The following is a 10,487-nucleotide window of genomic DNA, read 5'->3' on the forward strand; positions in this document are numbered from 1 at the left end:
CAAATCACAAAAGATCCCCTGAGAGACGCTTTTATTTAAACATAAAAACTGAATTATCAATCACTGGAAAATCTTTCATAAAGTTTAACCCTTTCTGATCCAAATATTATAGAACAATTTTTTTAAAACCCACCACTCTCTCCATTACAATTTTTAACAAGAAGTCTGTGAGCATGCAGTGCTCACTAGTAATACCCCTGCTCTGATGTGAATATATTATGTTACTAGTGGTAATAAACATAATTCAGTTACGGATAGATGTACGGATAAATAGGAAGTTGACATCAGATTCATATAAATATAAATCCCAGCATACTGGATGCCTAAACAAAGTACTGTGGTTTCATCAATTTTCGTTGGCATCAATTTTCGTGGATTATTTAAAAAGGAAGTTTTCGAGGATTCGTAATTTCGTGACAAAAGCATTACCTATACAAATGAATAGCATATTTCTTAATTCAATGAACATTTAAATTCGTGGATCTGCTCAACAACGAATTCCTCGAAAAATGGTGCTCAACGAATGTCAATGAAACCACAGTATGTACTAAAATTTTAAGCATCTGCAATGAGTGGTTTCTGAGAAAACTGTGACAAAAATTTTGTTTTTTGTGTTTTATGTATGAAACGAACAGGTGCACGGATAAACAGGAAGTTGACATTAGATTTGAAGAAAAATAAATCCCACCATATGGCATGCCTGAGAAAAGATTGTGTTTATAAAATCTTTATTTACAAACTTCCTTTGTAAATTGTTAATGTAGGTTTTTTCCTGTAATTACATACATTATGTGTTCGGCATTCATTGTTTTGAAATATCTTTTTTTCAAAATACTGTATACAGGGTTATTTTCGCCCCGTATTATTTTCGCCCTTTCACACTTGCAAACAATTTTGCAGCTTTGTTTTGGATCTACCATATCCCAATTCTGGTGTATTTATAGTATTTAAGGTTCATTGATACTCTGATAAGAGAAATAACTCTTAAAGACATAAATGTCTATTATTCCTTTAAAGATTTGCCAAGTTGAAGTGTGTTTTTTGTTGAATTTTGCCCTGCAAGGTATGCCGTAATTGTTTGTATTTTACTAATAAAATACATTTCTTTTTAGAAAATAATTAAGGTTCAAGCAACATTTTATATGTCAGAGTGAGGTTTATGAACCTTTACTTCAAAATGCCAACTCCACACATAATTTTTCAAAATAAAAAGATATCTTATAACAAACACATCATATGTATATAACATGTAGAATGTCTCATTTGCAAAAAAAAAAAAAATCAGTTTTTATATTGGTTTGACCTATTTTTATTTATTTTTTCTCAAAATACATCAAAAACTTATCTAGAAATGATAAATGAATGCACAACATTTTCTGAAACCTGATATGAGTCAATGTTCCTTATCTAACACATTATGGACCCTGCAGAATATGTTTCATAATTAATTCATTTTTCAGTGAATATTAAAACATGTATAATTTTAAATTCACTTACATTATGTACGTGATAGAAATTCATTTTTATAAAATTCACTATCAGGCCAAGCTCAAAAAATTCTTTGTTTGCAGTTGCCGATCTAATCTTTTGAGTGGGTAGGTACAATGTAAGAAGGCATTCTTTTTTTTAATTAAGTTTTTGGATATTTGTTAGATAAAAAATAATACAGCTTTTCAAAGACCTACTAAACCAGAATAATCTTCAGTCTTGTATAAACCAGATTGATAAAATCTAAAATTAAACAGTTTTAATATTCTGAAAATTAAAATAAATATTATAATTGCTAAAAAAAAAAAATTTGGGTCGGGTGCAATTTCAGTGGGTCGTAGGCAATTGCAAATAAATAAATTTTTATTTTAGGCCAAGCTTAAAAAATTGTTTGTTTGCAGTTGCCGACCTATAATTTTTTGACTGAGTCGGTAGGTAGGCATTCTTTTTTTTTGCGGAAAAAAAAAATCAGATTTTTGCTAGAAAACAAATAAAAGAGGTTTTCATAGACCCACTAGACATGAATAAGCTCACCTCTTTTTATAAACCACTGACTGATAAAAAAAAATCAAAAATTTTAAAATAAAACTGTTTCAATATTCTGAAAAATTGAAAAAAAAATTACAAAATGGCTAAAAAAAGTTTGGGTCGGGTGCATTTTCAGTGGGTCGGTAGGCAACTGCAAACAAATAAATTTTTATATTTGGCCTCACTGTTTTCACTTTACAATTAAGGACAGATGATACAAACAAAAAATGAATGCTTGGATTGGTATATATTTTTTGGCCTAATTTCATTGCAAATGATGAAAATAATAAATCCCTAGAATATAAAGAAATTGTAAACCTTCAGTGATGTTCAAAATTCTGCCTTTCTGAAACCATCCTTATTAATCTATACAAAAATATTTCACTTCAAATTCCATTTTTGTGTAAATTTGAATAAAAAATTAAAAACTATGCTATGAAAGTTATTCATTTTACTTATTTAAACATGATTCAAGTTAATAATTTCCAATTTTTGGACAAAAGTTTGTTTGTATCATCTGTCCTTAATCTTCTAAGTCTAATTCCAGGTCTTCTATTTCATCCACCAATTCTTGTCTCTTCGCTACCTTCGCCAGCTGCTCTTTTTCCGGATTCTTTAGCTCACCCGAGTCAATTTTAGCTTTTAAGTCATCCACTTGTTTTAATTTCTTTTTCAAGTTCCTAAGTTTCTTTTCTATGGCTGCTTTATCACTAGGTGGAGCCTCATTCTGAGAAGCATCAGGAATTTTCGAAGCTGCCAGCATTGCAGTAACTGTCTCTACACTTTCCCCCCTCCCCCCAGCCCCCGACTCCTGTTGATGTTTCTTCTTTTCTTTCCGCTTGGCGTTCTTTTTAGCAGACTTAGACATGGGTTGGCTGTCGGATTTTTTCGATGCCTCAACATCTTCTGGGTTTAGTCCAGGGGGCAGGGTGGGTCGACTTTTCATCCATTGGACTCCTCGATTTTCATATCTTCAAGAAGTCAAAATGAAAAAAAAATATCATTTGTTGAAAATTTCTAACACTGCATTTGTATGTAAATTAATGTTTTTAAAATTTAGCCCAATTACTGGGTACTGAGTTGCTTGTGTATTCATGAATGAGCTCTACACAAGTTATTTCTCAGTAGTATTCATGAGTTAATTGTTTTTTCATGCCAAAGCTACTAAATTATGAAGCCAGCTTTTGTAAGTTCATGCACATACAATATACAGTGTACAACAATTAACTTTGTATTCAAGAATTTACCACCAATTAAAACAGCACATGAAACTATAATTTTACTATAAATTTTCCTGATGTGGAGACCAGTCCTTCAGATGAGACCATATTAAACACTGTTAACTGAGGTCCCAAATGTCACAGAAGGTGCTGGCATGAAAAAAAAAGGTTGCTCAAAGTTTAAGTGCTGAGTACAGCTCTTAATTTTAATTTGCAGCTCTCCACCAGCAAGTGGTGGCTTCTCAATATGAGTGAAAAATTCTTAAATGGATGACGAACAAAATAAAACAAAACTTACACAGGAACTTCCTCCTGGGGTACATATCCATCTTTGACTTTTCTGGGCTTTCTCCAAGTTCCGTCTGGTCGACGTGTGGCAGGGATATAAAGCTCACCTGAAAAAGGAAAAAAAAGAACTCTATGGAAAACACTCAATCATGAAATAATGGCTCAATCTTACTTAGATAAGACTTCTTAGGTAGATTAATGGCATAAACACTTTGCGTAAGAAGATCTGACACAACCTGACTAGGGGTCATGTTCTCCTGAACTTTATGACGTGAATATTCATTAAAATAGCGTGGATCTAAGAAGTCTGATTTTAATTAGATTGTGTATTCATACAGATAATATTGTAAGAATTTGAGAAAAGTTGACTTTGATGAAGACTGGTTTGCAATTAACTACTAACCTAGTAGCAATTGTATGAAACTTTGTAAATATCAGATACTGTAAATGATATAGCCAGAAAAACTTTTAAAACTTTGAGCAAAACTTCTTTTTAGGAGCTACATTTTGGTGAATGATTTTTACATACATTATTTTCAGAAGAGTTTAAGATTAAACATTGGGGCTGTCATGGGTACCCGAAATGACCTGGAACCACGGAACAACTTATTTGGGACGGGTACGGATTCGTTTTTCCGGAACTCGGTTCGGTTCCAATTTGTACATTAGAGTAGGTTGTACTATAAAAATGGCCTCAAAAACATGAGATTTGTTAGTACATTGCCATTACAGGGTGATTTATATAATTTGTACAATTGTTTTCTAGTCAGGAAACTACTTTAAAATAGTTATAATGTTGCTATTTCTAAGATTAAATGAAATTATTCTTTGTTGTTGAAAATAATACAAATCATGAGCTTATATTCCATTACCTACCCGAACTGAAAAACCCAAAACCAAACCTAAAAAAATCAGAACCGACTCGAAAAAATTTTGGAACCGTGACAGCCCTATTAAACATTGAAATTTCATTGAATTATATATTTTCACTGCTCCAATTTGTGATTTTTTAAGGCATTCTGAAAAAATAGCACATTTAAGAAAAAAAAAAGTTTGATAAATAAAAACGCTAAATCAGGCTATACTGAAGAGCTTGATAAAGCTAGACATGTATATTGCTAAATCAAGAGATTGTGTCAGATTAGTGACCAAATATAGCTGCAGAACTGTAGCATTCTGGTTTTATATTTTACATGTAGTCTTTACTACAGAACTGTAGCTTTATGGTTTTATATTTACACTTGCAAATGTTTTCCTTTATATAACACTACTGAAAGCAATGCGTATCTATAATTGTATAAATACAGGTACGGGGTCAAGAGGTCATAGATGTGCATATGGATAAACGTCCAATGTAATTTCTCAGTAACGTCATAAAGGCCAGAAGGAATGATAAAATTCAAGTTTTGCCAAAGATTATGCATTGGAAGTTTCCTATAAATTACCTGTCTTCTCGTCCTTAACAACGCCTTCCCGCTCAGGAACAAAATCCATGAGAAGGGTGTAATAATTTCACCGATATCTCAGGTTGTAAGCAAGTGGTGAGAAAAATGTGAAGAAATTCGAACTAGAGCTCTTCTGTCAATGAAGATAAAAATAATAAAATTTTATTCTAAATCCGTACTTTACACCGTGGTATGTACATATCCGGAATGCTTTTTATTCAATCTTGTAAAAAGTACACTCTGAATAAATTTAAATATTGATTACCAGTAAAAATAGTTATTATTTTTTATTTTGTATCCTTCATTATTCTTCAAAAATTTTATGAGGAAAAGGGGGAGGGGGATTTTAATAGAAAGTATGTAACATTATTTACTTTTCATGATAAAAAAAAATTAAAAGGAAACATGTAGAGCTATTAAATTTTCATTTCGGTTGTACCCCTCGAAAACATTACAAACAAGTATTTATATCCCAATCATTATATATCAAACAAAATTTTTATCGAATTTTTTGCTTTCGGAAAAGGCTGGATTTATTTCATCCTCGAGGCTGTTGTTGCATGTATTTCAATTTTGATAAAATTTCAATTAGATATTTAGATTTTGATCTCTATTATAAAATTTACGAGTTTACTAATCTCCCACTGGCAAAAACCGATTCAAATGAAAGCTTTGGAGTATTTTAATTAATTTCCAGAAACATTTATTTCAGTCTTATCACAAATGGAAATCCAGCACCTGTTACACGCGTATGTTGTGTGGTATAATGACGGTTGGTCAGTTTACTATCACAAAATAATGTTACGTGTATCACTGTAGCATTCAAAATAAAACTGAAACAATTCCGATCTCTTATTAATCCATATTAAGCAATTGAGAAAGAGCGGATATCTGAAACTGGGTAAGTTTCCATCATTTTAAAACTACTTACCAGTATAGAAAATTATTGATATCAACAAGATAACATGTCAAATTAAAAAAAATATATTAAAATAAAAAAAGAAGAAAAGAATTTAATTTTAATGGCATATTGATTTGGAAGTTTAAGTCTTAAATTTGAAAATAACAGTCTGTAATTAACTGAGTACTGAACAAATTTATTTGTCTTTAACTATGAAACAAAAAACCCAGCCCATCTTTTTTTTAAAAAAAATCTATATAAAAAAAGCCACGGTCCGTCCTTTCGTAATTCCTTATAAATTTTTTTTAATTAAAAAAAAATCATAATTTTAAAGGATACATGAAATGAGATTGATTGAAAAATATTAGAAAAAAAACTGTTAGCGGTAGCATAATATATGTTAAGAAAATGTTTGAATTTCATATTGAATATCAAAGTTTTCGTTTGAAATATTACATAGTTATACATATTAATTAAAATTATTTCCACTTACAGAATATGAAACAACTGTGTATTTTAATACTTCTGTCCTTGTTCCATTTATCAGGTAAGATGAAAATTTCTTTCTTTCTTTCTTTTATTTTTCCATTTAAAAATAATGGTGACTGTTCTTTAAATTATGAATAAAACTCTGTGGCGGTTAAGTGTTTTCTTTTTTATCTTAATCAATCTTTAACAATTATCCTTGTTTACCATTACTTTGATAAAAAGAACTTTTATATTCAATGTATGTACATATATTTGTCAACATTCATTTAAGTTTTTAATGAAGTAAAAATCAGTTCAGTCTTATTTTCAAATTTTATTTCCCCAAATTCCTTGACTATATATGAATAAACGAATCATCAGTTTTTCAGAGGGGGTATATTTAAAAAATGTTTATATAAAAAAATCTAATTATCTGAAGAAATAGTTAACAAGCAAATTAAAAAAAAAAAAAGAAAATACAAAATTGTTTAAGGTAGTCCGATCCTCAGGTTTATAAAATTAGCAGTTAAGCAATCAAAACTACTCATAAAAGTATCTCTGAATCCACAAAAGATGTAAATGTATCCACAGTATTTCATTAAAGTTAAAAATTGAAGTTAATCATGTAATATAGGGAAAATTAATAAATCTCCAATATTTTTGCAGAAAAAGCGAATTGGAATATCAGCAATGCAAAAAATTGCCAAATCTTTAGTATATAAATGAAATGGGAGTTTTCTGTGTAAGTTTTACAAGACATACAGACAAACTACAATTGTAATGAGCAAACAATGTTACAATATTGTCTTAATTGCAAATTGATCAACAAAATGTTTTAGGTTAAAAAACGATAGGTATCCAGGTATTCAGAGAAATTGTCATGATTTTCATACTTATTTGGTATTTTATGTCTTCTATTTCCGTCATGTATTCTATAATACATAGTGAAAAAGGCTTTTGCTATCATTGCAAGACACCAAAAATAACTTCTTATTTCATATCATGCTAATAAGCACTGGTATCTAAGGCTGGATTCAAGAAAATCTTGATTCTCTTAAACTGTATTAATTTTTTTCCTTTTATAGGGTACAAATGTCAACTTTTATAAGACCTTTTTTAAGACTTCCAAAAACCTCTAATCTTATAAAGATGAATAATATGAAAATTGTTGCATGAAAAAATTTCATTTTCAAGCTTCATTTTGATGAATTTCAAATTGAATATTAATTTTTGGAGTTATCCTTCCTGGCTGAGGATCGTATATCCTTAAACTCAGAATTTTAATCCAATGTTTACTAAAACGTCCGGAATAAATTCTTTGCGGACGTCGGAGAAAACACAAATCGAATTCGTAAAGGGGGGATAAATGAGACTATTTATGTATGCAGTCTATTAATTGTATACAGTCACGTGATCTTTATTTTAGTGGGCGTTTCTCGATTTCACGATTGTGACGTATACGGCCCTGATGACCCTAACCCCTACCTCTCCCCCAAACCTGGCTATGACGGAAAGATCTGCATCCAGGATTTAACAGAGGGAGTATTCTACTGTAAATATTGGAAATGTCAAACGCCACCCTGTCCACGTGAGCAGCAGCTGAGAGGATCCGCCTACAACAAATGTCCCTATTGTGAAGGTTAGTACTGCAGTTCTCCACTTGGAGTTCCTCGGATGGCCCGTACCTCGCACGGAGTCAGCCGAGAATTACCGATTGGCAGTTCTCAAAATGTCAGGGGTGCGTTCAACAGCGTAACAGCTAACCTATCAGCTAAGTAGTAGATATCTATCTCTATTGAACGGACAGCTAACCTAGCTGCGAATTTATGTTAGATTTTGAATAAAGACATATCAATAAAAACTTATTATTGGATCAAATAAAGTTTATTTCAGGCAAAAATATGTATTTAAATTTACATTTAATTCTCTTAGATGTTGGAAATAATCCTCCTTTTTGTAAAAATCTTGAATGCTGCGAATTTGTAACCAAGGAAACCATCTTGGATTTGGGACGTAGCATTAAATATTTCTCCATAAGTAGCGGCTAGATTAGCTCTCCGTTCAAGAGCGTAGCTTTACGTAGCGGCTATGTAGCAGCTGCGCTGTTGACGCACCCCAGGAGTTCTCCGTCCACATGTGGTCGTAGGACTCTGACAAACTTTATTTAATATTTTACGGGGTTATTGCAGCGGCAAATTTCACATTTTGATCATATACAATTGTTCTTCCAAGAATAGACCTCCAAGTATTTGAATACAAGTACTTGCATTTTATGTTTATCGACAAAAAGATTATCATATAATATCCTTGAAAAAATGAGTAAATGTATATTTATGAATATACATGTATTAAATGACAAGAAAACATTGATGTAACCATCAATTGTCGCCCGGGAAATAAATAAAGTAAACAATGGAAATGAGTCTTGATCATCAAACCGATTCTTTATGTGTGAAAGACATGCGTCTAAATGAAGGAGACGATTGTCGAGAATATTTTGAAAACTTGTAGTCGGATGTAAATCGAACAAAAACGATACCCTTTGAAACTTTATCAATTCCTCGAGTAAATGTTGACTGCACAAAATATAAATTGAAAGCAGACATATGCATCACTTATATTCAACAATCTATTTCACTTTTTAAAGAATTTAAATACAAACAGTCTACAGTACGTTTTTATGCGATAAGTAAAATTCGATGTTCTAAAAAAAGGGACCCGTCATGTTTTCGACAGTAAATGATAAGCAACCTTATATATAATATCAAATATAAAAAGAAAACATATATATTTTTACAGATTCACTTTATCATGTTTATAGCAGTAACTATATGATGTATCTCGTAATTTATAGAGAGAAAGAACATTCTAATTAACAATTTGTTTAGAGAACCTTTCATTTTGAATAACTTCTCCCACCTCAATCCCCATACACCAACACTTAAACTTATATGGGAGCAGCCCGGTCCTCCAGGCTGCAAGAATTGTATTTTACCTTCAATGTTCTCTAATTAAGTACATGTACCGATTTTATATCGCATCGTCGCAAACCTTGAAAATTCAGATTACTGGTACTCATGTAACTAAAGAGAAATGCACTGCAGTCTAAGTTATGGAAATTTGCGCAATGTCTAAACATGACCATTGCCCAGATTGGATGTCATTTAGAGGACATCATTTAAAAACGATAGCATTTTTTTAAATTTAAAAATGAACTTATTTTGTCATGCTCCTTTCAATGTCAGTCAAATTGTGTAAATAAGTATTTTATCGTGATATGTACATTTTTATGAAATATCCAATATTTTCTTTTTCCCTACAGGAACCTGTAGTAATGGTGGAGTGATTTACGAGGCAGGGACCTCATTTTTATGCGCGGATGGAGCGAACACCTGTCGCTGCGGTAAAAATGGGAGTGTGGGATCAACCTATATGATGACGAACAAGTATTCCCTCTGTCGAGCACCACTTGTAGGATGAAAAGAGAAATGAAATATCTTGCATTAATTAAAAAAAATTGAAATTTTACTCTTAATTCACAATTTTCAGAAAACACTGCGTGTACTCTGTTAAACTGGCGATTTTATAATTAAAAATAATTATGCATAATGTTATTCATCCTAAATATTTTTAAAAGTCATATGCAACGCAGTTTGAACTTTACTGGGCTCTTCCCTAGAGTTGAAGAGTTCCACTAAATGAAGGGCCTGTGTGAATGGTTGCAATACTTTTAATGTCTATAAATAGGTTTGTTCACCTCCTCTAAAAGAAATTTTGATGAAAAAAATCTGTAATTTATGTGTCGTACTTTATATATATATATTTTTGTATGAATAATACAATTTTTTTCATAAGTTGATATTTAAATCTGTTCAAAACCTATTGGTATCGCATGCAGATTTTTTTTTCTAAGAACATGAAATGGTACTATAATTTTAAATTTAAAATATAGTGAAAAACATTCAGTATTTAAGTTACCTTGTGTATGTCCTTAAGGTAAAAGTTATCCCTCTTTGGGTTATTAAATTACTTTTATCATTATTAAATACAAAGCTTTTTGTAGCTTGGTATCTCAACCACTTTGAAATCTTTAATTTTAAACTACTAATTGAAAGCAGTACATCTTTAAGGTATGTCACCTCATGAAAT

The 10,487-nt window shown here is 31.1% G+C and overlaps 2 protein-coding genes across 2 annotated transcripts; one reads left to right on the forward strand and one right to left on the reverse strand.

Annotated features, from left to right (window-relative positions):
• Window positions 1–2,539: 2,539 nt before the first annotated feature.
• On the reverse strand, window positions 2,540–5,102 carry LOC134250957 (partner of Y14 and mago-like). The gene is made up of 3 exons (XM_062733319.1): window positions 4,970–5,102; window positions 3,535–3,631; window positions 2,540–2,987 (listed from the first exon to the last, which is right to left on the reverse strand). Exons 1-3 carry the CDS (start codon window positions 5,016–5,018, stop codon window positions 2,540–2,542), a joined length of 594 nt encoding a protein of 197 aa, XP_062589303.1. The 5' UTR covers window positions 5,019–5,102.
• Window positions 5,103–6,368: 1,266 nt separating this feature from the next.
• Window positions 6,369–9,818, forward strand: LOC134250950 (uncharacterized). The gene is made up of 3 exons (XM_062733313.1): window positions 6,369–6,417; window positions 7,765–7,977; window positions 9,661–9,818. The coding sequence occupies exons 1-3, from the start codon at window positions 6,369–6,371 to the stop codon at window positions 9,816–9,818; spliced, it is 420 nt and encodes a 139-aa protein (XP_062589297.1).
• Window positions 9,819–10,487: the final 669 nt, after the last annotated feature.

This window comes from Saccostrea cucullata, unplaced genomic scaffold, assembly GCF_032062105.1.
Source record: "Saccostrea cucullata isolate Sc308-1 unplaced genomic scaffold, CSIRO_AGI_Scuc_v1 ctg391, whole genome shotgun sequence".
Taxonomy (NCBI): Eukaryota; Metazoa; Mollusca; class Bivalvia; order Ostreida; family Ostreidae; genus Saccostrea; species Saccostrea cuccullata.

What these genes read in the sequence shown, in the direction of transcription:
- LOC134250957 (XM_062733319.1), bottom strand. Translation starts at nt 5,018, where the DNA reads ATGGATTTTGTTCCTGAGCGGGAAGGCGTTGTTAAGGACGAGAAGACA. An exon ending in TGTTAAGGACGAGAAGACAG is followed by an intron (nt 3,632 to 4,969) that starts GTAATTTATAGG and finishes TTCCTTTTTCAG; the next exon opens with GTGAGCTTTATATCCCTGCC. An exon ending in CCCCAGGAGGAAGTTCCTGT is followed by an intron (nt 2,988 to 3,534) that starts GTAAGTTTTGTT and finishes GACTTCTTGAAG; the next exon opens with ATATGAAAATCGAGGAGTCC.
- LOC134250950 (XM_062733313.1), top strand. Translation starts at nt 6,369, where the DNA reads ATGAAACAACTGTGTATTTTAATACTTCTGTCCTTGTTCCATTTATCA. An exon ending in GTCCTTGTTCCATTTATCAG is followed by an intron (nt 6,418 to 7,764) that starts GTAAGATGAAAA and finishes TCTTTATTTTAG; the next exon opens with TGGGCGTTTCTCGATTTCAC. An exon ending in CAAATGTCCCTATTGTGAAG is followed by an intron (nt 7,978 to 9,660) that starts GTTAGTACTGCA and finishes TTTTCCCTACAG; the next exon opens with GAACCTGTAGTAATGGTGGA.